We start from the raw sequence: 25,952 nt of genomic DNA, 5'->3' as shown, positions 1-25,952 counted from the left end.
TCTTATCCATGAATACACGGTGTGTGAAGGTTGGAGTAGAAGAACTCGAGTGTCCTGCACTGAGCCCTGACTCTGACTCAACCTCCTCAATCTTACACCATCAGTGTCTGATCTCACTAATGCTCTTGTAGCTGAATGAACACAAATCCACACAGACACTCCAACATCTAGTGGAAAGACGTCACAGAACAGAAGAATGGAGATTATTATAACATTAAAGAGGAATAAATCTGGAACGAGATGTTCAGAAACTCTGTAATGGTTCATGAACATTTTGGTCATATAGTGTATGATTTGTTTAAAATCAGTTTTGATTGACACAACATTCTTTAACAAGTCTTCATTCCTAGCATTTATCATTATACTGTTCCTGTGCTTGACAGATCACGATTGTTTGTCAACGTCTTGCACCATGAATCGACCGAAGCCGACCAGCCTCAGGCGCCCTAGTGGTGCCAAAACATCAGGTACGTGGTGCAGTTAGTTAGTAAGTACTGAAAAGACAGTCAGTAAAGGTCAAGATTTACATTCTGCTTCTTTGCTGCTTCTTAGGTCACCCTCCTCCAGGAGATTTCATCGCTTTGGGGGCCAAAAGCCAGGCCAGCGAGACCAAAGCAAACCCAGCTCTGCTTAAACCAGCATCCACAGGTTTGCCACCGGACCGCAAGAGAGAGGCTTCAGCATCTTTGCCATCCTCTTCAGGCCTGTCGAACCCGACGAAACGCCCCAAACACCCTTCCAATCCACCCAGTGCCCTCTCACGTATTTCCGAAGTAGCAGCTGTTGACAAAAGAGCCATTTCACCCTCTATCAAAGAGCCATCTGTGGTGCCTATTGAGGGTGAGACAGTATAGGGTTTAGTTAGTGCTACTGAATTAAGTTTGTTTACATTTTGTTGGTACGCTCTTGATAAGTTTCTGCATGTAAATTATTTTCTTTTTTTAATGTTTATGTTTAAAATAGTGAATTTTTAATGGTAAATTAAGGTCCTGGTCTGGATTATCTTATAAATTCTGTGGTGGTTTTGCAGTTCCCCCAGCTGTATTACTGGATGAGATTGAGGCAGCAGAGGCTGAAGGCAATGATGAGCGTATTGAAGGACTGCTGTGTGGTGCGGTCAAACAGCTGAAGATGAACCGGGCCAAGCCTGACATCACCCTCTACCTCAGCCTCATGTTCCTCGCCAAGATCAAACCCAACGTGTTTGCGACTGAAGGAGTCATAGAGGTCGGCAGTGTTCATATAAAGCTTTTCATTATTTCTGTTAGCTTTCTGTCTGTCAACCTGTTTATTTCATCCTGTCGTGTGTCCCGGTGCAGGCTTTGTGCAGCCTTCTTCGGCGTGATGCTTCTATTAACTTTAAGGCTAAGGGGAACAGCCTGGTGTCTGTTCTGGCCTGCAATTTGCTAATGGCAGCGTATGAAGAAGATGAGAACTGGCCTGAGATCTTTGTCAAAGTAAGAATCTAATTCGTACATGCTTGTCCAGTGACTTTAATAATCGTCTTTCATTATGGATGAATGAAATATTTTATATCCATGTGTATGATTTGTTTTCTTCAGGTCTACATCGAGGACTCTCTCGGGGAGAGAATCTGGGTGGATAGCTCCCACTGTAAAAGCTTTGTAGACAACATACAGACTGCATTTAACACCAAGATGCCCCCAAAGACCATGCTTCTACAGACTGACGCAGGCCGTTCCGGAGGAGATCTCAGCGCAGGTATGCTATTCATGTTTTAGAGACACCTAGCCGACATGCAGTGTTACTCGCTTTGATTAAAAGATCTAAACAGACCTGTATTTATATTGTTGGTTCTTTTCCCTGATCACATTTGCACTGTTCATTAACATCAATCACATTTCTTAATCTTCTTTATACATGCTATGGTTTCTGGTTAAGGAACGTAATGAAATGTAACACATGATTAAATGTACAAAGGTTCTTCTTTGTTTTTCAGGAAACAGCCCCCATCCTTCAACTCCGGATGAGGATGACAATCAAACTGAGCTTCTAATTGCAGAGGAGAAACTCAGTCCTGAAGAGGAAGGACAGGTCATGCCCAGGTACTGCACTGTTATCAGTATGTCAGCGCTACGTCCGTGTGATTCGGTACTGCGGCCTGTAGTTGATATATACCCTGTTCCAAATTATTATGCAAATGATATCTCATTTACCTAAATAAATGATGTAAACAGTCAGCATAATTCTCATGTTATCAACTATTAAGAGTACAATTAAAATTTTATTGAACAAACCTCCTAATGATAACAGTGTTTTTTTTAAACATAAAAAACTTACAATGCACTGTTCCAAATTATACAAATTATGCAAACAGTAAGTTTCAAAACACTTTATAGGTTGTAAAGAACTGAAAATTGTCTTTTGTTGTGTTTGCAGCATATTTACTGAAATCCAAAGCTATTTCAATCACACTTGTAACAACATTTTAACTTTTTTAACATTTTAACAGGTCACGTTACATTTAACATAGGACCCCTTATTTGATAGCAGCTTCACAAGTCTTGCATCCATTGAACTTGTGAGTTTTTGGACAGTTTCTGCTTGAATTTGTTTGTCAGAATAGCCTCCCAGAGCTGCTGGGATGTAAACTGCCTCCCACCCTCATAGATCTTTTGCTTGAGGATGCTCCAAAGGTTCTCAATAGGATTGAGGTCAGGGGAGGATGGAGGCCACACCATGACTTTCTCTCCTTTTATCCCCATAGCAGCCATCGATGCAGAGGTATTCTTTGCAGCATGAGATGGTGTATTGTCATGCATGAAGATGATTTTATTACGGAAAGCATAGTTCTTCCTTCTGTACCAGGGAAGAAAGTGGTCAGTCAGAAACTCCACATACTTTGCAGAGGTCATCTTTACACCTTCGGGGACCCTAAAGGGGCCGACCAGCTCTCTTCCCATGATTACGTAGGGATGTGGTAGCTCAGTGGTTTAGGTGTTGGGCTACTGATCGGAAGGTCATGGGTTCGAACCCCAGGTCCACCAAGCTGCCACTGCTGGGCCCCTGAGCAAGGCCCTTAACCCTCAGTTGCTCAGTTGTAAGTCACTCTGCTAAATGCCGTAAATGTAAATGATTACGGAAAACATGACTCCATCCCCGGTGACGTCGCAGCCTTGTTGGAACAGGGTGGCCGTCCACCATCCATCCACTACTCCATCCATCTGGACCATCCAGGGTTACACGGCACTCATCAGTGAACAGGACTGTTTGAAAATTAGTCTTCGTGTATTTTTCTGCCCAATGCAAACTCAAAGTTTTCGTGAAATATCTAATGTTTTCATACCTCATTGAATTATTTCACTCTTTTCGGCAGCAGAGAGATCCTTTTTCTTCCCCATATTGTATGGAAATGGTGCTCTGCTTAATAATGCGGAACACCCTCCTTTAGTAGTTTTTCCTTCAATTGGGCTCACCTGGCAATCTAATAATCACAGGTGTCTGAGATTGTTTTCAGTGATCAAAAGAGCCCTGAGACACAATGCCATCCATGAGTTAAACTGAAAAACAAAATATGTAGTCTTTGTGACACTTCAATAGAATTTGCATAATAATTTGGAACAGGGTGTAATATTACAGATGTGTCCGTATTGTAGTCCAGTGATTTTCTAGCTTTTTTTTTGACTGACAAACACTCATTTAGGTACGACGAGTTGGCAGATAGCGTGGAGGATTATGTTCTGGATGTATTAAGGGACCAAGTGAACCGCAGGCAGCCCATGGACAACGTGTCACGGAACCTTCTGCGTCTATTAACGGCTGCCTGCGGCTACAAGGAGGTTCGACTGATGGCTGTACAGAGACTAGAGATGTGGCTGCAGAATCCAAAGGCAAGAGAAAAAAGATTCTCTGACGCTTGTTTTCAAGAGCGTTTCAGTCACTGGTTTAGGAAAGATACAGATGATGTAATGCTATTGTTCTTTGTGGTTCTTTTCTAGCTGACAAGACCAGCGCAGGACCTCCTTATGTCTCTGTGCATGAACTGTAGAACCCACGGTGCTGACGACATGGACGTGATCTCCAACCTCATCAAGATCCGTCTTAAGCCTAAAGTCCTCCTCAATCATTACATGTTGTGTGTCCGGTAAGCCGCTCTCTCTTTCAGTTGTTCACTGTTAGGTTGCCCATTTTTGCATGATTTCACTGTTAATTTTATTCTCATGTTTATTTGGCTGTATCGCAGAGAGCTCCTGAATGCACACAGAGATAACCTGGGCACCATGATTAAACTTGTGATCTTTAACGAGCTGTCCAATGCCAGAAATCCTAACAACATGCAAGTGCTTCATACCGTCCTACAGCACAGCCCAGAGCAAGCCCCGAAGGTGAGCTTCATACACTTTACTAAAATTAAGCCCCATGTTTTCCTCAGTTTGTAGTATGATTGTCACATTTCATAGTTTTTCTTTGTAGTTCTGTTTTTAAAAATATTTGGGTCCGTCAAAGTGAATAGTTTGCGCTTACATGTATTTATTTAAGAAGATGAAGTGTTTATTTGTCAGGTGTACATTACAGCACAGTGATTCTTTTCTTAGCATATAACAGCTTGTTAGGAAGCCAGTGTAAGAGCACAGCATGATACAACACATCTAGGGCTGGAAGGGTTAAAGCTCTTGCTGAAGTGAAAGAAATGGCCAACATCGGCAGCTTGGCAGTGATAAGGGTTGAACCCAGACCTTCCATATAGTAACCCAGAGCCTTAAATTTACCAAAATAGATGCTTTTAGTGAAAATCAGAGAATAGGAGAAACAAGAACATTTCAGTTCTGGAAAGCCTGCACTTTTCAGACATGATAGACAATGTCAAAATGTCTCCACATGAAGGGTTTTCCCCAGACATCAAGTTTAATGTTTAATCAACTCTCCTCCCTTGTTTAAACTACTTGGATGTTTAGTGTTTTGTTGTTGACTCATATATAATAATTATATAATTATATTGTTTGAATTGAATATTTTGTACAGAATAAGCTTAAGGTCACTATCTTATCCATTTTATTGTCTGCTGTCACTGTCACTGTTGATTACATACTTGATTATAAACTTTCTTTCTCTGTACAGTTCTTGGCCATGGTATTCCAGGATCTGCTGACCAACAAGGACGATTACCTTCGGGCATCTCGTGCCCTGCTCAGAGAGATCATCAAGCAGACAAAGCACGAGATCAACTTCCAGTCTTTCTGTCTGGGCCTCATGCAGGAAAGGAAGGAAGCCTCCTATGTAGACATGGAGTTTAAAGTAAGTGTCTTCCACATTGTAGGACATTGTACTGATTATGGAGGCCGTTTATAGATTAAAGAACTTTTTTATCCACAAGTGTGTATGAAGACATGGATTTAACATGAACTTAAAGCTAGAAGCATTAATTAGAAGGGTCTCACATTGCCTAAAGCCAAGTAGGTTTACAGTGATATCGGATTTCTTTTTTCTTTCCTTGCACATAGGAGCGTTTTGTTATCCAGGTGACAGATTTGTTAACAGTATCCATGATGCTCAGCATCACAGCACAAGTCAAAGAAGCCGGTATTGCATGGGACAAAGGAGAAAAGAAGAGTAAGTCTCTGTTTGTGTAACGCTGTATATATTGTAATATTGCTTCCTTTGATGACTGACTATCTATTGATTTTCTTTCCTCATTCCTGTGATTGATTTAAGATTAGAAGTAAAGCTTCGAAAAATTGTTCCAACAAAGATAACTAGCATCAATGATCTAAAAAAAAAAAAACAAACAAACACAAAACGGACTCTTAGTATTCTTAGTTTTCAGGAGCTTAGTTTGTGCAGCTTTAATGTGAACTGAAAGCAGGATGGCGACACGAGGGCTTGGAAGCCAACATATATAAACATATAACATATATAAAAAATGTATAACATATATAAAAAAAAAAATACTATACAGCCTAAAATATGTGGCCGTGGACCTTTACACCGATGTGTAGTTCTTCCCCAAACTGTTGCCACTAAGCATCTGATCTTACTAATGCTTTTGTAGCTGAATGAACACAAATATATATACATATGTATAGATGTATAGATAGATAGATAGATAGATAGATAGATAGATAGATAGATAGATAGATAGATGTAAGTAGAGAGAGAGTCTGTGATAGAGAAATGGAAGTTAATATGGTGTAACATGTTCTGTTCATTAAATGCACAGAAATTCAAGTTAGGCTTAAACTAAATTATATTCTAAGTGCTCTGTTATTATTCAGCATGATTCATAACATCATTTATTATTCTAGCTTTTTTCTATCACATGTTAAAGCCCTAATGCTAATTATTGGAGTGTTCTGATATCTTTTTGCTGTTGTATCAGATCTGGAAGTGCTCAGAGCTTTTCAGAACCAGATTGCTGCCATCCAGAGAGACGCCGTGTGGTGGCTGCACACTGTGGTTCCATCTATCAGCAAACTGGGACCTAAAGACTACGTGCACTGGTATTTGGGAGGCTGAATGTCGCTTGCATCAATATAGACAATAGGTCATCACTATCGTTATCGGCCAGGCCGACATCATCAGTGATTTAAAAAGAAATTCATCTAGCAGATTTTATACGTAGAAGTCAGCACCTTATTATGTTTTAATAGTAATATAAGAATATCGAAATGAAAGTCTTATCGATTTGTCTTATGTAGTAGTTTATCACGATGACAGTGGTCTGTATATTCTCTATATGCTGTAACTAAAGTAATGGATTGATGCGTGTGTGTGTGTTTGTGCGCCTGCTGTCGGCAGCCTCCACAAAGTGCTGTTCACAGAGCAGCCTGAGACCTATTACAAGTGGGATAACTGGCCTCCTGAAAGTGACAGAAAGTAAGGCTTTGAAAGTAGTAAAGATTTGCTACGATTTAAGAATGATCTCTAACGCCTTCTCGTCTCTGTTTGGTCAGTTTCTTCCTGCGGCTGTGTTCAGAGGTTCCCTTGCTGGAGGACACGCTAATGCGTGTCCTGGTGATTGGCCTGTCTCGGGATCTGCCTTTGGGCCCAGCTGACGCCATGGAGCTGGCCGATCACTTAGTGAAGAGAGCCGCCGGCGCGCAGTCAGATGGTAGCGCTGATCGTTCATTCATTCATTCTCTAGAACATTTCTTCCTGCTGACTTTGACCGATTTGGAGCTGGCTCGGTGTATTTCTTTCTTTTTCTCGTAGATTTGGATGTGTTGCACGTGGAGAGGATTCAGATCATCGATGCTGTCCTGAACTTGTGTACATACCATCACCCAGAGAACATCCAGCTCCCTGCAGGGTAAACATCATTTGTTACACAATATAAACTAAAAACAAAAACCTTTGCACTTGACATGTGATCTGCAGAAAAGGGTGTTTATCTGTAGGGGTATAATGACATTTGCAGGTGTGTCCAAAACTGAATATGGGTAAAAAAATAACACAAAAACTGTTTATTTTTATAAGTTGGTTCTCAGCACTGTCCTGTATGTGTGGAGTCCTCCAAATGCTATAAGGGTTTCTTCCCTGTACTCCAGTTTCCTCCCCCAGTCAAAGGAAGGTCTTGTAGTCTGATTGGCATCTCTAAATTGTCCTTAGCATTTGAATGGATGTGTGTGTGTGTGTGTGTGTGTGTGTGTGTGTGTGTGTGTGTGTGTGTGTGCGGTGTCTTCTTTGCAAATAATGAAAGGATGGTGGGACAAAGCACTGTGGACTTATGTTATATTTTATGTAACACTTCCGATCTGCTTATATACGCAAAAGTAATGAGTCGGTGTTGCTGCATGTCTTATGGACCCAGGTTTCTCTAGAAGGACTCAGGTGACACTCCAGACACTTGTTTATGTTGATTTAAGCTGTATTGAAATGTTTCAGGTACCAACCTCCAAATCTGGCCATATCAACACTCTACTGGAAAGCTTGGCTTCTGTTGCTGGTGGTGGCAGCTTTCAACCCACAGAAAATTGGTGAGGGCTTTAGAGTTCTGCAGTCCTCTGATATTATAATAACTCTTAAACCTCAGCTTCAAAGACATTCATTCATTCTTTATAGGTCTGCCAGCTTGGGATGGATACCCCACTCTGAAAATGCTTATGGAGATGGTCATGACAAAGTAAGAACTTTTTTTTTCTCTGGGAATGGCCAAGGCAAATTAAAATTAGGCTATATTTCTACCACTTACTTTTTAAAATCTGTACAGTCCACCGTACTAAACGACTCGGTCTGGTGCTGCATTCCAGCCTACAAAAGGTCCTGCATGATATTCTCCCATTTCAGCCATACACTTCTTTCCTTGAAACACAAGATGTCGATGTATAAACAAAAGAAAATAGCTGTGATTGACTAGCTGGTATTTGTCCTGTAGCTGTTCAAAAGTAAACAGAGGCGTTTCCTGACATACAGTAAGCTAACTTAATGTTCTCTGTGTGCTGCTGCATTAACTTACCACATCTATTTGTCGGCCAGGTTGAGGTTATGTCGAATTTATTAGATCAGATTCCGACGTTCAGCGGTGTTTCATTTCAGTAATCCTAGAATTAAAGGGGCTTTTTACACCTGGTCACTTCATTTTTTGTAGTCCGATAGCTATCCGATGGTAAAAAGACCAGGTATAAATGATCTCCGAAACGTTTTCGAGACGGATATAAATCTGATCGTTCAAACCACTTCAGGAGGTGGTCTGGGACGCGTTTCAGATGAAACTGGAAAGGTGTAAATGAATGTGGTTGTTCAAGCCACATACGTCAGCACTATACTCCTCCCAAACGGAAGTACATCACTCGCAGGTGATCTTTCACCCAGGGGTCTCGATGGGTCTTAAAATGCACTGCTGACTTCAGCGAAAATGCAGCAAACAGTAAATGCTTTTAAAAGGCCCTAAATTGTAAAAAGGCCCTAAGATACTTCCATATTCAGAGTTGATAATGGAAGACATGAGTCCTGGGCAAAATTAGTTCCACGAAGCAGTTTGTTTCCCCTACAAAAAAAATGGATAAAAATTTGGAATTATAAATTCAATGCAACATCTTAGAGGCATTTTACTTGTTAATGATTTTAACAATTGTGCACATACTGAATACCCCATAAACCCAGAATATGCATGAGAACTCTATCTTCAACTAGGACACTACACAGGTTCAGCCTTCTGTTTTTAAAAGCATATCATGATCAAAATGTTTAGCACTGTAAATGTAATACGTTTTATCGTTTCATTTAATGCTGTAGCAACATTTCCATCGCAGTATTAAAAGTATCTTTAATGAAAGCACAACAAACTATGAAAGTTCATTATATTTTCATTCAACCTGCATACAGCAACTATTCCTATCCACCGTGTACGGTGGCTGACGAGGAGACAAAGGCAGAGATGATTAGTCACGAGCTACAGGTCTCCCAGAAAGAGCGTCAAGAGATCGTGGCCTTTGAGAGCCACTTGGCAGCTGCCTCCACCAAGCTGACCATCACAGAGAGCAGCAGCCTGCTGCTGTGCCAGCTAACCAGCCTGGCACCAAAGTAAGTGTTGGGCATGCACACAGTTTTTTAGTAGGAAGTGATCAGTTAGGAAGATGCCATTTCATTTACAGCTGAGTTCCAGTTATAGACCTGTTTGCGATGGTTATAATTGTCAACATCACATACGTACGTGTCTGTGTTTACATCATCTCAGGGGTCCACCACGCAGACCACCACCACACATCCAGGAACAACTGAAGAGTCTGAACCAGTCACTGCGCTTGGGCCATCTGCTGTGCCGCAGCCGCAACCCAGACTTCCTACTCAACATCATCCAGAGACAAGTGAGTGAATTTATTAGTGACGGAGTATTAATCTGTGCCGGTATTCATTGGTTAATCAGATGAGACTTAAAAAATACCTCATACATGCCTCACTGGATTGATGCAATTCTCTGCTTTCGAATATAATAGACGATTATGATAGCATGTCGGAATTCTCTATGAATAAATAGGGGAAAATTGAGCACAAAAAAAACTGTTCTGAATTGTGATGTTATAATTGCTGCTGCCATTGCAGAATGCTGACAAGGGGGACTGATCACATCACTGTTCCTGTGCATTTTAATGCTGAAAACTGACTGAACTATACGGTGGCCGGGAAGTGCAAAACAAATTAACAAAACCCAAACCAAATGAACAAAACCGAAAACAAATAAACAAAACCCAAACCAAATTAACAAAACCGAAAACACTTTAACAAGTCAGACAACCCGGAAGCGGTTGGTATAATTTGTTAATGGAAACTTACCATCATCAGACGAGACACCTTTCATTCACCTTTATATCTTTAATGACAGTCGTCTTGTCCAATGATCGGTAAGTTTCCATTCACAAACTATACCTACCGCTTCCGGCTTGTCTGAATCGGTGCATGAAACACATTAACAAATCAGAAAACAAATTAACAAATCAGAAAACAAATTAACAAATCAGAAAACACAACGACATTTCAGACAACCCGGAAGCGGTTGGTATAGTTTGTGATTGGACAAGACACCTGTCACTCAAAGTATACATGAAGTTCAACAGTCTGCCACAGGGAAAAGTTGGAATGGATGGATGGAATTGATTACTGTGGATTAATTCTGTTATTTTCTTGAACGGAGAACTTTATTTAAACGGAGAACTTTACACATTACACATAAGATTCCATACCTGTATATCTTGAGTGACAGGTGTCTTGTCCAATGATCGGTAAGTTTCCATTCAAAAACGATACACTACCGTTTCTGGGTTGTCTGACTTGTCGTTGTGTTTTCGAATTTGTTAATGTGTTTTCTGATTTGTTAATTTGGTTTGGGTTTTATTAATGTGTTTTCGGTTTTGTTAATTTGGTTTGGGTTTTGTTAATGTGTTTTCGGTTTTGTTAATTTGTTTTGCACTTCCCGGCCACCGTAGAACTAGTATACAGTCCATCTTCAACAAACAGCAGTGCATCTGATCCTTTCTGTGATGCAGCCTCATACCTATGTTAGCTAGCTTACTATACAGACTTAGTCTCCCTCCCAAGCAACAATCCTTTACCCCAAAAATTGCTAGGATAAATGTTGTTTTTAACTGTCCTCCTCACTTCTCTGCCACTGTTATGTCTGAGCAAATCCCTGCTGTCTTCCGATGTTCGTCCAGGCATCTTCCCAGTCCATGCCGTGGCTGGCCGACCTGGTGCAGTCCAGCGAGGGGTCGTTGGATGTGCTGCCTGTTCAATGCCTGTGCGAATTCCTCCTTCATGATGCAGCTGACAACAACACATCTGCTGACGACGAAGAAGAAGGAGAGAGCAAAGAGCAGAAAGCAAAGAAAAGACAGGTGCCTTACACCGTACTCTTCTTACTTAAACCTAACTGTAAATACAAGCTATTGTCTCAATTTACATTAACAAGATCATGCTAACTAGTTCCACTACTTTCTCTAGGTCACTCGGGGCTTAGAATTGATTTTGAAAAGAAACAAATTTGTAAACCAAGCACTGCATTTGTCCAAAAACCTGTATTTATTTTCATAGCATCCATTTTTTTTTTTGCAGAGTGATTACCTTGCTTGCAGAATCTTACAGAATTTTCTTCATTATTTTTCAAATGTCGGTTATATAACGTAGTCTTTGAAAATTTCCTAATCCCTGCGGTCAAATGTTCCTTAAAAGCAATACTGCTGTACCTGTACAGAGGCAACAGAAGCAGAGACAACTCCTAGGCCGGTTACAGGATCTGCTACTGGGGCCTAAGGCAGATGAGCATACGACCTGCGAGGTGCTGGACTACTTCCTGCGCAGACTCAGCTCCTCTCAGGTGGCATCCAGAGTGCTTGCCATGAAGGTAGTGTAAAGAACAGCCAAAACAAGCATATCCAGACAGCTCCAGAATGATGAAATAGCCAAAATGAATAAGGTTAATACATTGTGCCACAAAACACTGGATTTAAAATGACTCTCACCCTCACAATGAATTGAATGAAAAACAATTTGGCCCTCGTCTGGGGAGAATAACAGCAGTTTTTAGTCTTGTAAGTGCAGGTGCTGCATTCTGTAGATTGCTCCAACAAAGGTTGCGGTGCCAAAGAACGGTGCCAGTAATTCCGGTGTCAGCTTTGTATCCCTCCCAAAGCATCAAAACTTATGTAAGTGTGTCGAGTATTAAAATGTTGCGTATTTTATTTTTCAGTCTGCAAACTTACAGTTTTGTCTCTACATGCTACTTGTTTCAACAAGTAAGCTGTTTTTTTCCCCATTAATAAGCACATTAGTGACTTGCATCATACACATAAACGAACAACAACCTGCTGATAAGTATGGGATCCCTACAGTGCTTACGTTACCATCTAGCAGTTAACGTGCTCATGTTGCTCAAGAATTGCATAAGTGTTTTCTTTCTGTGTCCAATACTTTCCCGCTGGCAGGGTCTGTCCTTGGTGCTCTCTGAGGGAGGGATTAAGGATGGAGAGGAACGCGACCAGCTGATGGAGGATGACTCGAGGGATGCAGAACTGCTTCCTGCGTATCAGTGGCTCCTGCTAGACCTGCCCAAACTGCCATTGTTTGACAGCGTGAGGGGGATGACGGCCAACGCCCTGCAGCAGGTCAGTCTGGCTTATAATCTGGTTTATAATATTCATCATTACCATATACGTGTTATCCGGACGAGCTAGGAAGATTTGCTGGAATTGAACAGATTAGGCTTGAGTAGAGCGAGTACTTTAAACTCCAAAATGCAAAATAATCTATTGTGTTTGTTGTGTTGGTCAGCATTTCTATTCATCTAGCTCGCATGTCTGTATAAACGCTGATTTTCACGTCTCTTCCGAAGGCTATTCACATGGAGACTGATCCTCAGACTATAAGTGCCTATCTGATTTACCTCTCCCAGCATGCACCAGTAGGGGAGCAGGGGCTGCATAATGATCTGGCACTGGTGAGATTTGATTTTATTTTTTTTGTACTGTGGAAATTCCTAGATGATCAGTGAGATTCACAGTGTCTGTAAGTGTACATGTGTGTTTTTTTTGTCCATGTTTAGGATGTAGCCCGACTGATTGTAGAGCGCTCCACCATCATGAACAGTCTGTTCTCAAAGCACTCATGCAGACCAGAGTCAGACGCCACACTCAGTGCCCTTATAACCATTTTCTCCACCTACATCTGTCGTATGAGGAAGACCAAGGAAGGAGAGGATCTTTACAGCTGGGTCAGCACACTAAAGAAAATAGCACTTTTTGGGTTTGTGCTAATCTGGCTCACTAATTTCTTCCTTTTGTATTTAACAGTCTGAGTCTCAGGATCAGGTATTTCTCCGCTGGACAACAGGAGAAACGGCTACAATGCACATCTTGGTTGTCCACGCCATGGTCATTCTGCTCACTCTAGGACCACCCAAAGGTGCGCCGTTTCCTCGTGTCTCATTTCCATCTGAAAATAGATTCATCAGAATATCCAAGAATATCTTATTTAGCTAAAGCAGATATATTTAACTTTAGTCAACAATTAAACCCACATCACAGTTTAATCCATATCCTTTTTTTATGCTTTCTAGTTTCCCCCAAAACCTGAAATATTTCTGTGGAATCCAAAATAAATATTGTAAATTATTTCACATCATTGAACTAAAAAAAAAAAAAAAAAAAATCCATTCACCGTGACAGAAAACGAGGCTGCCGCTTGAAGAGGAGAGCTCAAAACACCTAAACACCTGTCAATCATTCAAGATTTATATGTTGATTGGCTTTTTTTTTTTTTGGTATATTTTTCTGTTCTGCTCCTATACACAATTTTGAAGCTTGGCAGGTCTGAAACGCTTATTTAATATCAGTTTTCTGCTATTTCGCCACTCACTCACGTTCCATACTCTCGATTTTGGGTGTGCAGAGAAAAGCAGTATGTATCACTAAGAGAAGTCGATGCAAACCGATATTTGTTTTCAGGCTTAAACGTTACGTTAATATTATTTCCACGTTAAAACTTTTATGATGTAGGCGTTTATTCCGTACTGCATCGAGTTACAGCGTGTACTTCATTTATTTCTTAAAACAGGTGAAAGTGACTTCTACACCCTGTTAGAAATCTGGTTCCCTGATAAAAAGCCCCTTCCAACTGCTTTCCTTGTGGACACGTCAGAGGAAGCTCTTCTCTTACCCGATTGGTTGAAACTGAGGATGATCCGCTCAGAGGTACCCCGATTGGTCGACGCAGGTAAGCACTTACTTCAGCTAAAGCAAATGAAATCCTCTGTTTAACCTTTAGCGATTATAAGTGATGTCTTTCTCTCCTTAAAGCGCTGCAGGATTTAGAACCGCAGCAGCTGCTACTGTTCGTGCAGTCCTTCGGGATTCCCGTGTCCAGTATGAGCAAACTGCTGCAGTACTTGGACCAAGCCGTTTCCCATGACCCACAGACACTGGAGCAGAACATCATGGACAAGAGTGAGGACAAGCCAGCAGAAATATTACCAAAATATTGCTATATACTGTATATCAAATGTATTTAAAAAGTGCCATTTGCAGAATATAAGGGTTCTCATGAGTATTTTGTATATTATAATGTATTATTGCAGAAAGGTATGTGAGTCTAAGCAAATGTTTTCATACTGTATCAGATTACATGGCTCATCTGGTAGAGGTGCAGCACGAGAGAGGAGCGACAGGCGGACACACGTTTCACAGTTTACTCAGCGCATCACTTCTACCGTGCAGAGGTCAGCTGCCGAGTCAATGCCGTTTACTCACTGTTTTTGTACCACTAAATGTTTATTATGGGAATTTATCTGCATGGACGAACGGACGTGATGTACTCACATGGCTATACATGGCCGTTATCACCTTGCAGACGGTGTGGAGACAAGCAGGGTGAAAGTGACCGTGGAGACTCCACACAGCTCAGTGAAGATGAGAGCCATGAGTCAGGTGCCGGTCATCAGCCCTGATGACGATCTCACTACTGTCCTCCTGCAGGTACTGTTGTTCTTTAACGCATGAATGTATAGCATATACACTCACCATGCTTTTCAGGTAATGTTCACATCAAACATCTGAACGATGGAAGATGTGATCTTGGTAACATTAACCGCCTGATAATGCCAAGCTAGAGAATGTTGTGTGTGTAATTTCCTGGAGATCAACAGTTTCAAAATACTCAAACCAGCACATCTTGTACCAACATACCTGCCATGGTTAATGTCACAGATCACCTGTTCTGATGTTTGATGTGAACATTAACTAAAGTTTCTGCATGTTTTTATGTCTTGTCCTTTTGCCACATGATTGTCTTCATGAATGTACACGTGTTCCTAATAAAATGGACGGTGACTGTTACTGTGACATTACTTGTTATCTGAATAAAGCAATGAGGTAATGGCAGTTTTCAGGAAATAATAATAAATAATAAAATAAAACCAATCAAATCAATATTTGAGAGAAATAGGCCTTTTGTGTACATAGAAAAAGTCTTAGATCTTTGAGTTCAGCTCATGAAAAACGGGCAAAAACAAAAGTGTTGCATTTATAATTTTGTGTTGCATTTATAATTTTGTTCAGTGTGTGTGTTTGTTCACAAATTGTTTGCAATACAGTAATTGTGGCTTAAAAATGGACTTGTTTGCTGAATTACATCCACAAAACCTTCGTTATTTTAGTTTATATTTTTGTGACCTAATGTGACATAATTGTCAAATAATTCATCACATTATCACCCTATTATATTGTCACCTGTGTCTGGGAACCTGCATGTACTTATCTGTGACTTAGGTCTTGACTTGGACTTTATCATTTTTAAACACAGAGAGTGAACTTTGTTTTAAATGTTTGTATTAAACAGTTAGGAATTGTTCTTTGGCTCGATTGCGAAGTCGAGACGACTTTGAACAAACCTGGTAGCGGTTTCCTTTACGCAGACAGGTATCACACTGTTTCTTCTGTGTACAGATGTTTCCTGTGAAGATAGACCCACGCTGGCCCACACCCCCATCCCGCTCTCTGGCTTTGGCCCTGCAGCAGCTTCTCGCCCAGGAAGTGTTGCGGGCACGACAGGGAAAGGGGCAGCAGGGTGGCACAGCTGCACGTGTCTTGCAGGCCCTAGCAGCCCTGCTTGGGTCAGCTCATGCTGGCCCGCTGGTTATGGCAATGCATCATAGCCACGCCTTCTCATGCCCTTTGTTGCGCCAGCTGCATCTCTACCAGGTAGGGAATGATTCAATATTTTTAATTTATAGACTTACTTCCTAGTCAAGGGGAACGTTTGGGTGAGAAAAATGGTTTTGTAAATAGTAAGCCATCAGGTTAAGGCACATCATATTATTACTGTATGTTGTTTAACTTACATAATATTTATTATATGAGTTCTACAGTGTATATATTGCCAAATGTGCACAGATGAATGTTATATTCTTAGGGCAAGACATGAGCAACTTCAAGAAGTGCTTTATACAGCAGTTATAATATCGTCCTGAAAAAAGTCCCAGAAAATGATGTACTAAAAGCAAAAGGGATCTTTGTGCTCATCATATGGTTACAAAAAACATACCATTACTGAGCATTGTCATCATTACATTGTCTAACCTGCCCATCTGTCTGTGTGTCTGTCTGCAGAGTGCATCCCAGGATGTGGCTTTCAGTTCGCTCTTCTTTAAGGTGCTCATGCAGATGTTAACCTGGTTGGAGAGCTCTTCACTAGAGGCAGGATCACTTAGCAACCTGCTGAAGTCTCTGGTTGCACAATATTCTCACAAGCACCACATCACAGATGGTGAATAGAACTTAACTTCTGCTCTTTAACTTTTATTAAACAAGACGGTTCAGTCAAGAGCAGTACTCTGTGTTATATTAAAAGCTGCTGGTTTGGTTTTGAAGAAGTATTTTTGAGCAAAACACTGATTTGTGTGTATCCACAATAATAGCGTTTGTTTGATCGATTCTGTTGTCAGTACGTACAGGGTTCCTGCACCTGGCAGAGGCACTTGCATACAGGAGGGACTCGGAGGTGGCTGTGAGGGGCATCATCGCCTCACTACGAGCTGGAGAGAAATGCAATGCTGAGCCTGAACTCATCAGGAAAGGTTTACTGTTTAATAAATCCATTTGTTCAGAACCATAAGATACGGTTTCTGAGCGCTGCCACGATTGCTTGATCTGATTTTAACAGCATATCAAGCAAACAGATCAGCAGCTTAATAGCTGTAGCAAATTCACGTGATCCTGTTAGAGCCGAGAACAACGTTACTCACTTTCTCCGAAAAAACCTTCTGTGTTCTGAGTTGTGGCTTTGTGTTTATTTCTGTTTATGACTTTGGCCTACGACATCTAAATTCAAATCAGCCCAAAGATTAAAACCACCACGCACAGGGGTAAAAAAAAAATCCTACAAGGCCTCTTCAGACTTGTTTATGTCCAGGGAGAACAGTGCTGGCCATCAGTCGCAGTGTATAAAAGCTATAAAGGTTTTTGGTAAGACTGCGGGGGGGGTTGGAGGTTTACCGGAGAAAGCAATTACAGAGGATCTTGGGTTTAACCATGTGGGATTGGCCTCGGGCTTTGCTGGGTTGTTTTTACTGAGCAGCCTGGGAGCATTTCGCAATAGTCAGAATAGAAACCGCATTGTGTTATATATGCTGTGTGTGTGTGTGTGTGTGTGTGTGTGTGTGTGTTTGCACATCCTAGTACTACAGGGATTAATGGAGGTGAAGTCACCATACCTGGAAGAGCTGCTGTCCCTACTCATGACTGTTGGCATGGAGACGGGAGCCCCCGGTAACACAGCTGGTCCTGTTGCCATGGTGATCTTGTTGCTGCTACAGGAGACAGAGGAGAGAGGGGTGAAGCAGGAGGCAGACTCTAAAACGTAAGCAGGGTCGATGCCCAAAACATTCCTGTGGAGAAATATTTCTTGCTATATAATTATAAACGAAAACCTTTTTGTCTCCAAAAACCTGATGGCTGTTGTGCATTAGCTTTTTAATTTAGTGCTGTTATTTTTCTGCTCCAGAACTCTGTTTCAGTAAAGATTTATAATGACATGTGTGTGTGTGTGTGTGTGTGTGTGTGTGTGTGTGCGCTAGCATTTCTGAGGGAAAGAGAACCAGCTCCAGCTCGGGGCTATTGGTTGATTGGCTGGAGTTGCTTGACCCGGAGGTTATATCTGTGTGCTCCGACCTCCAGCAAAAATTACTCTTCTCATTGAACTCGGTACCTTTATCTTTTTATCTGTACATGTCCAGCCTGTGTGGGCAAAACTTGTCTGAATATTTGTTAGCATGTGCATGCGGTTGTGTGTTTTTACACAGGGTAAAGGCTCTGGAGTGTGTGCAGTCCCTTCCTACAGGCCCTACCTGCTGGCTCTGCTCATTCACCAGTCCAACTGGAGCACTTTGCACCAGTGCATCACCACACTGCTCAACAAACCTAAAGAGCACAGGTGAGAAGCTACACTTTACCAGCTGCACTCTCATTCTTCACATGAGCCAGTGAGTCATTTGATGGGTTTATATGTGTCCAGCGTGGACCCCTCCTCAGCTCTAGATTTCTTGTGGGCCTGCAGTCACATCCCTCGCATCTGGCAAGGCAGAGACCAGAAAACTCCACAGGTAAAATGCAGTCCTCTTAAAATAAAATAAATTTATTCATTTAAAAAAGGCTTGTGAACAACAGCTAAGTGTAAGATAGATAATTAAAGTGTAATCACATGACAGCCGTGTCAACATGGACGTAACTTTTACTGTTATCATTGAATATGAATTTAAAGGAGCAGTTGTGGAGCCCCCTGCTGACTGTGTAGCAAATCACATGTGAAGGGTTACCCAATCTCACAGCAAGCCGGATGGGACCAGAACTCGTGTTTATTTTAGCACATGTTTTCTGTTTATTTTGGATTCTGTGTCTTTTGTTCCTTGTACAAAAAAAAAACGGGATAGAGTCAGCATCTCATTTTTTATTTGAATTAACAACAACAAATTCTGCTCCTCATTCAGAAACGCACAGAGAAGTTTGTCTTGAAGTTGACCATCGATGAGTTGATCAGTCTGGTGGATCTCATCCTGTGGGAGTCAGAGCTGAGCTGGCAAGACACAGGCAAAGGTGATGAAACGCTGGACCAGGCATCCTGTTCTCTCATCCAGTCTCGCCTCCCTCTGTTGCACAGCTGCTGCCACAGCGACCCCCAGAACGTCCACACCGTCTGCGAGTACCTACTCAACTGCATCAAGAAGTGGGGGAACAGGTACGGTGTCTACATTCCCCTCCTCAGGCACAAAGATTAGCTCATATCTCTGCCATAGTCCAGGTTCTTTATCTATTAGCCACGCTGCAGGAATTAGGGATTTTAATCATGCGCCGGTGTTTTAAGTTCGTAGAACGTAGCATCAAACAAAACCCGAATCAAAACAAAAGATCGTAGAAAAGAAATAGCAAATTATTTTCACAAGCATCAGAATTCTAATAAAGCTATGACTATAAATATGTGAAATAGATTCAAACAAAAAGGTCCCCAGAGACACACAGACTTTATTATTCCCGAACTTTTCCTTCCTGTTCTTTTACAGCGATTCATGTTTATTCATGCACAGAGCTTATGTTATTGCCCTCTGTGCCACGAATACCCTGTCTGTCACGAACTGTAGCTTGGAAGCGGAGCACACGGCATAATTAGTTCTTGTAGTGAAGTAAGAATGGGAATTGCACGGTGCTTTGATATCAAGGAGTTTGCTCGCCACAGACTGATGAAGGCATCGAGGATTAATTCTCCTGCCTCCTCCTTATGCTGCAACTGTCAAAGATTACAGGGCATTTCCTTTAGCCAAAGGCCAGCACCTCTTATCATCCTGCCTTTAGTTATTAAAGCTCCATAACGAGGGTGAGGGTTTGGTCAAGGTCAGGCTTGGGAAGTTAACAACCAGAATTATTATTATTATTATTATTTTACTGCATTGAACTGACATAAAAGTAGCAATTAGTATGAAAGCAATTCATATCCAGCTTCATAAAGGGAAGTTATAGGAAAAGTATGAATCGCTAAACCCAAAGCGTTTTTCAAATAAGTAATGAATTCTTGTCAGTTCTTACAAATTGGGACTCCGTGTTGGTCACGGAGCTCGCGGTAAGAATAAGGAAGGACAGAGAAACCATGTTTGCCATCTTTAGCTTTGTGTAGGATTACCAGATTTCCTGGTTTGGCGATCTGTCTGCATTTTGCTGCCTGGTTGCCCTGGTAAGCCTCAATTACTCCCCAAAGAATGGAACAGAACCAGCGGCCAGACCTGTGAACGGTTGTTATTCTGTGCTCTTTTCTGTCAAGTCATAACACACAGTCTTTGTCGGATGGACAGTGTCGTCAGTGTTTATTGTTTTTTTGGCTTGTATTGTATTCCATCATAAGCGACCAGGCTACAGTTTTTCCTGCATTCGGTCCCTTTAAAGAGATCAGCACGATACCGTGTACACAGCTAATCAGATACCTGGCTAGTTAAGAGCCTTCCACTGGATAATTACTTCAACCTCTTATTTAACCCTAACTGATGCAGCAAGTAGCTTCTCGTTTCTTGCCCTGTTTCAGTAGGGGTAAATTATTACCCTGCATCAAGCAAAGAAAAATGTTTCACGCACCATTAAAATCTGGAATGATCAGAGTCAACTATCATCTTCGAGGAGAAATGTGGGCAGGGAAAAATGGGAATGCTTGTGATTTGGAGAACAATTAAACTTTTGGTGAAATCAAATGGTTAAAAAAAACAGTAGAACTCAGGGCTGTGTTTAATAGTGAAATGAAGAGTATTTCCACATGCATAATGCAAAGAGAATTCAAGGGATAGGGACCAATCTGCTGTGTAGGCTTAAAGGCGCTCACTTATCAATGTGGTTAAACGATAAAAAAGTCCACTCAGTCCAGTAAAAGATTTTGGCCAGTTTGTGTACTTTGTGGACTCATGAGCAATCTAACATTACATATAAAATTAGATTAGATCCAGCCTCCTGATTCTGGATTGACTTCATGGCAGCATACGTAATATCTTTGGATGCAATTTTAGTGTTGTAATAAAGGCATACTGGGATTTATCAATTAAGTTATGATTTTAGATTGGAATCTACCACCTGGATACGCTTTAAGATTTAATTTAAGATATAAGACATAATAACAAACAGCAAGCTGACTGCTGAGGCATGATTTCATAACATGTAATGTAGTGGCTTTTAGATTATTCTGACCATTTAAGTTTCAAAATGTAATCACAGTGGAAAATGCGAGGTACACCATATTAAACCCCGTCATGGTTACCAATTAAATGTTTATGAACATGAACTGATTTCCAGATAATACACTCGTACAGAAGAGGCTAAATACCTTTTTTGAAGCCACATTGTCGTCAAAGCGAATGTTAGAAAGTGAGGCATCTGAACATGTTTTGCAGTGTGATGAGCAGGAGGTGTGAGAACCTGCTGCTACAGATGTACCTCCAGTTTCCTGAGGTCATCCAGCACGTACGTCTGCCCGACGCCGCACTCAGCGGTGAGGCCGCCGCCGACGGAAGCACCTGCAAGGTACTGGAACGTCGCCGAAGGTCACTTTTCTGTAAGAGATAACGTTCAGGTGACTTTTAAGCAGACGTGTTAAAGTGTTTAATGTGTCACAGCAGGGTCATTCGAATCACATTCGAAAGAGAGCTCCACTGAATTTAGCAGCAAAACGAACATGAGATGTTGAGCGTAAATAAATGAACCCATCATGTTTGTTTTCTTATTCAGCTGGACATCCTGGTGCATCGTCTCATCACACTTATGGCAGACACCGGAGACTCTAAATCGGTAGAGAGTCGCGTGTCCGACGCTACCCTGGCCTGCAGGAGGCTAGCCGTGTCCCACCCTGTACTTCTGCTCAGGTCTGCTATACTGTTCCTCCATCTTCTGTAGATTATTAACAGAGTCTAGGATTATTATTAATGGAGTCTAGGGCAACTGCAACGCTTCATCTCTCTCTCTCCCTCTCTCTCTCTCACTTTCTCACTTTAGACATCTTCCTATGGTCGCTGCTCTCTTGCATGGCCGTGTGAACCTGAACCTGCAGGAGTTCAGGCAGCAGCACCATCTGAAGTTCTTCAGCGATGTCCTGGCCATACTGGAGCTGCTGCAGCCGCGCGTTTTTCACTCAGACCATCAGAGGGCGCTGCAGGACTGCTTGCTGTCCTTCATTAAAGTCTTACAGGTACTGTATGGGGTTTTCATGGAGATCGCAAGGGTCATGTGGTTATAGACTATAGGAGCTGCATTTTACTGGGTTTTACTTTAAGCTGCAGCACCTAGTTATTGACGGATAGGAATAATTGTCATTAAATTAAGGTGAAAGTTTTTATAGAAGTCATTTTATCAATAAAGTTATAAAGGATTAACGTAAATATATGAGCGATTTATTAAGCGTTAAAGAACTCGCACTCGTTATTTTTTCAACCTAATATAAATCTATAAATCCTACAGATTTTGACGTTTCTCTATATTAACCATTTTACCAATTTTACCAATAAAATATACAAAATAAAAAAGTAAACATTTGAAATTTCTGTATTTTAAGAGATTAGTTATTCAAAGGAATTTGAAGCACAAATAGGTTTTCTTTTTATTTTCTACTTAAAGGATTAAAATATTTGTCTGCTGGTTTTTTAAATAAAGATTTTTGTAAAATTAAGCCATAAATAACATCTTTTTTCTGCAAAATAGAGTTTTTTTTTTTTAAATTTCACAAAGAAAAGGAATGTAATGATTCTTTGCCCGTGTAGACATCAGTGTAAAACACAGGAGTGCTTCAGTTTCTCACTGATAATGTGCTCTTGTCTTGAATATTGTCTAGTATTAATATGACAGATTAATATGATATAATTCCTATTAGATGTTATTACAATAAGCACTGGACTTTTTTTGAAAAAAAAAAAAAGCATGAAAATGGTCTTTAAGATGATTTTGCTCTACAAAGAATTAAAAATTAGAAGTAGAAGTAAAATAAAATATGCATGACTGACTAAAATTGTACTATATATTAATTCCGAATGATTTAGTTTAGTATAATCTTATATAACTTATATAAATCTTATTATAATCTTAACAGATAATACAAGATGAATTACAATAGGACATTTTTCTTCTTTTATTTTCTTTAGATAAGGTAACATCACAACTGATGTCTAATCTGCTTCCTTTTCAGAACTTCAGACGATTATCCCGTACACCGATCATTAACAAGTTTGTGCAATTCATACAGAAATACATTACTCATGATGCAGCAGCTGCTGTGCCTTATCTGCAGAAGCACTCGCATATATTACAGTAAGAGAAACATGAGATTTTTATTTTTATTTTTTATAGCTTTAGTTTTTTTTTTTTGAGATAAACTATATATATATATATATATATATATATATATATATGTATAGTGCCAAAATATTTTTCTCTCTATTACAGATGTTTGGCATCAGAGAATCCCGACCTTGTGCAGCTGAAATCCCTGCTAGCCGGACTCACTCTGCCTGTAAAGACGGGCTCCTCGGACGTCATCACAGAGGACAAAGACGGTAACGAATCTGTCATCTCAAAAAAGAGTGAAAACCAAATTTATAGATTCTGTTTAAAATGGCCTTTCTTGCACGTAGCTGAGGACTCGTCCTCCGGTTCCTTGCCTCTGGTCAATATCTCAGCCTCTACGTCACTCAGCTCGGCAGATATGACCAAGTACCTGAAGAAGCTTGCTGGAGGGGAAGCCATTGAAGGTGTGTTACTTCTGTGTGTTACTTTGAATCCACACTCGGTAAGTGATAAAAAGAAAGAATGCAAAAGTGAACCTTTTTGTCTGTTTTGTCAGACGTGTTGGACGTCCTGACCGAGGTGGATGAGAAGTCGAAGAGGAATCCGGAAATAATCCAGTATTTTGTGGTAAGCCTGCTTAAGCAAGTCAGTCACTAAAGAACGTGCGTTATGTCAAATGTTATGCTGCTGAACGGACCGTGCGCTCTTTCAGAACGATCTGCAGAGGTTGATGAGCTCATCCGAGGAACTGTGTCGCAACATGGCCTTTAGTCTGGCGCTGCGGTGCATTCAGAACACTCCCAGGTGAGGCAGCGGTCTTAAAGTACTACAAAATGAGCCAGCATCCTGAAAAACTAAATCATGTCTAAATCATTACACGTATTTAATCATTTATAAAATATCTGAATAAGATGCAAATATACAAAATCAAGTAGAAATACAGTGATTCTGACTTGAAAAATCTCAGCAGGAGACATTTACAAGTTATTCAGCTTATAGAAACTCGAGTGCAAAACTAGTCACATACATTTGGTCCAGGTTTATGATCAGTTAAAGATTACATGTACACAGTGATATCCTCATCCTCACCCAAAGACCCACATACACCTCCTTAATTGACCTTCATGTAACGTCTTTATGCTGAAGGAAAACATGCAAACAGATTATAAACGAATCTTTATCCACAGGATATATATGACCCGAGGTGCCCCCACAGTCCGTAACACAAATACCGACACGATGACATTTGGGTAGGACTAAAATCCCAGAAATGTGCGTCCTAATTTCTTTACCCCAACTTCCCATGTAAAATCAGTCCAATCTGAATAGGGCTTCAGTCATCAGTCAGTTCATTTGTGAGTAAATGTTAAATGTGTAGGACAAAGTGGACAGAATCTTTTTTCGTTCCTTTGCGCACGTGTGTATGTTGCGCATGTAGCGTCTATTCGACAACTCATTTGCATGTAGCGACGCCCACAAAACTCCATAAAAGGTCAAGTGCACAGAGAGCTGGGAGCCTGAAACGAACCATCAGGGTCAAGTCCGAAAGACAGAACTGGAAGATATTTAAACTCGCGTCAATACCAGTAAAATGATTTAATAATCTATAACATTATTAATAAGTAAGCTTTATATCTCCTATGAGCCGAGGTGTTTCTTAAAGGCTCGTGACTCCATTTCTTTTGTCATAACTAAAAGATTTGTTTTATTTGTCTTGACTTATGTTTGTTAGCTCACTTCATTTGTCACATACTTACATTTTTAATGTAAGTAATATGATTATGCTGTAAACATAACAGCAATAAACAGGTTCAACTCTACAGTATATTTCAGAAGCTTCACATCAGTTACTAACTTTAATAAATGTAGTAAATTCGTTAATCCTCAGCAGAATTTGTTTCCCCCTAAATTTACAGAAATTTCACGGGTGCAAAGTTTTTCTGTTTCTACGAATGATTTATGCATATTTCCTTTCCATTCCTTTCCAGCTTGATAAATGAGGCCTGTTGTCATTATTATTTGACCATTTGTCATCGTCGTCAATGTCATGGTGATTTATCATATTGTCATTGTGATGAAGAAATGAATTTGAATCATTATTTTAAAAAGCCAACATGTCAGATCACATGACTATCTGGGACTCTGTTACAACTCTGCAGTTATTCATCTGACTTTCGTTTCTTGGTATCATGTAGTCTGGCGTCAGACTTCCTGCCCACCTACATGTACTGCTTAGGCAGCGGGAACTTTGACGTTATCCAAACAGCCCTGAGGAACCTTCCAGAATATGTGCTCCTCTGTCAAGGTAATGAACATTTCTCTCAAAAACCTGTGAGAAATGAGCAGCATCGTGCAGTTGTCTGGAAAATCTCTGTTTTTGTTCCTCCTCTTGGCTGGAGTTCATATGAAAAATTCTCAGTGTTCATTTGAATTGTGTGTGTTTGTTTTTTCGGTAGAGCACGCCGGCATTCTGCTCCATAAGGCCTTCGTAGTGGGGATCTATGGCCAGATAGACACCAGCTCTGTGATCGCAGAATCCATGAAGGTCCTGCACATGGAAGCTACAACATAGACCTCCAGTTTTGCTTCATCAGGCTAAAAAAAAAAAAAATCAGTGCATTTGAACATTTTGTTTTATATCTTAAACGATTATGAAGTGTGTCGTGTTCTCGATGTCATCTATCATTAGAGAGTAGTTTGAATAATAAACGGAAA

General features: G+C 40.7%; 1 protein-coding gene across 1 annotated transcript in view; it reads left to right on the top strand.

The window, feature by feature from the left end:
* The window catches only part of ints1 (integrator complex subunit 1), a 26,964-nt gene extending 1,012 nt beyond the window's left edge, over positions 1-25,952 (top strand). The window contains exons 2-48 of the mRNA XM_060896883.1: positions 384-467; positions 553-840; positions 1,031-1,227; positions 1,320-1,457; positions 1,563-1,722; positions 1,961-2,066; positions 3,665-3,851; positions 3,960-4,105; positions 4,205-4,346; positions 5,080-5,256; positions 5,463-5,571; positions 6,338-6,458; positions 6,757-6,834; positions 6,912-7,069; positions 7,171-7,267; positions 7,843-7,934; positions 8,020-8,080; positions 9,283-9,480; positions 9,635-9,764; positions 11,109-11,288; positions 11,645-11,794; positions 12,375-12,554; positions 12,782-12,886; positions 12,992-13,159; positions 13,239-13,350; positions 14,002-14,160; positions 14,244-14,390; positions 14,564-14,662; positions 14,794-14,918; positions 15,888-16,142; positions 16,551-16,707; positions 16,886-17,017; positions 17,619-17,799; positions 18,017-18,143; positions 18,242-18,372; positions 18,454-18,541; positions 18,926-19,173; positions 21,359-21,488; positions 21,693-21,826; positions 21,957-22,149; positions 23,140-23,261; positions 23,397-23,506; positions 23,585-23,701; positions 23,794-23,864; positions 23,950-24,041; positions 25,433-25,542; positions 25,694-25,952. Coding sequence (XP_060752866.1) covers positions 413-467; positions 553-840; positions 1,031-1,227; positions 1,320-1,457; positions 1,563-1,722; positions 1,961-2,066; positions 3,665-3,851; positions 3,960-4,105; positions 4,205-4,346; positions 5,080-5,256; positions 5,463-5,571; positions 6,338-6,458; positions 6,757-6,834; positions 6,912-7,069; positions 7,171-7,267; positions 7,843-7,934; positions 8,020-8,080; positions 9,283-9,480; positions 9,635-9,764; positions 11,109-11,288; positions 11,645-11,794; positions 12,375-12,554; positions 12,782-12,886; positions 12,992-13,159; positions 13,239-13,350; positions 14,002-14,160; positions 14,244-14,390; positions 14,564-14,662; positions 14,794-14,918; positions 15,888-16,142; positions 16,551-16,707; positions 16,886-17,017; positions 17,619-17,799; positions 18,017-18,143; positions 18,242-18,372; positions 18,454-18,541; positions 18,926-19,173; positions 21,359-21,488; positions 21,693-21,826; positions 21,957-22,149; positions 23,140-23,261; positions 23,397-23,506; positions 23,585-23,701; positions 23,794-23,864; positions 23,950-24,041; positions 25,433-25,542; positions 25,694-25,809 — 6,579 coding nt within the window. The 5' untranslated portion in view covers positions 384-412 and the 3' untranslated portion in view covers positions 25,810-25,952. The remainder of the gene's footprint in view (positions 1-383; positions 468-552; positions 841-1,030; positions 1,228-1,319; positions 1,458-1,562; positions 1,723-1,960; positions 2,067-3,664; positions 3,852-3,959; positions 4,106-4,204; positions 4,347-5,079; positions 5,257-5,462; positions 5,572-6,337; positions 6,459-6,756; positions 6,835-6,911; positions 7,070-7,170; positions 7,268-7,842; positions 7,935-8,019; positions 8,081-9,282; positions 9,481-9,634; positions 9,765-11,108; positions 11,289-11,644; positions 11,795-12,374; positions 12,555-12,781; positions 12,887-12,991; positions 13,160-13,238; positions 13,351-14,001; positions 14,161-14,243; positions 14,391-14,563; positions 14,663-14,793; positions 14,919-15,887; positions 16,143-16,550; positions 16,708-16,885; positions 17,018-17,618; positions 17,800-18,016; positions 18,144-18,241; positions 18,373-18,453; positions 18,542-18,925; positions 19,174-21,358; positions 21,489-21,692; positions 21,827-21,956; positions 22,150-23,139; positions 23,262-23,396; positions 23,507-23,584; positions 23,702-23,793; positions 23,865-23,949; positions 24,042-25,432; positions 25,543-25,693) is intronic.

This window comes from Tachysurus vachellii, chromosome 21, assembly GCF_030014155.1.
Source record: "Tachysurus vachellii isolate PV-2020 chromosome 21, HZAU_Pvac_v1, whole genome shotgun sequence".
NCBI classification, from domain to species: Eukaryota; Metazoa; Chordata; class Actinopteri; order Siluriformes; family Bagridae; genus Tachysurus; species Tachysurus vachellii.
Note: the sequence above shows the minus strand (reverse complement) of the source record. Positions and strands in the feature narration are given on the sequence as shown.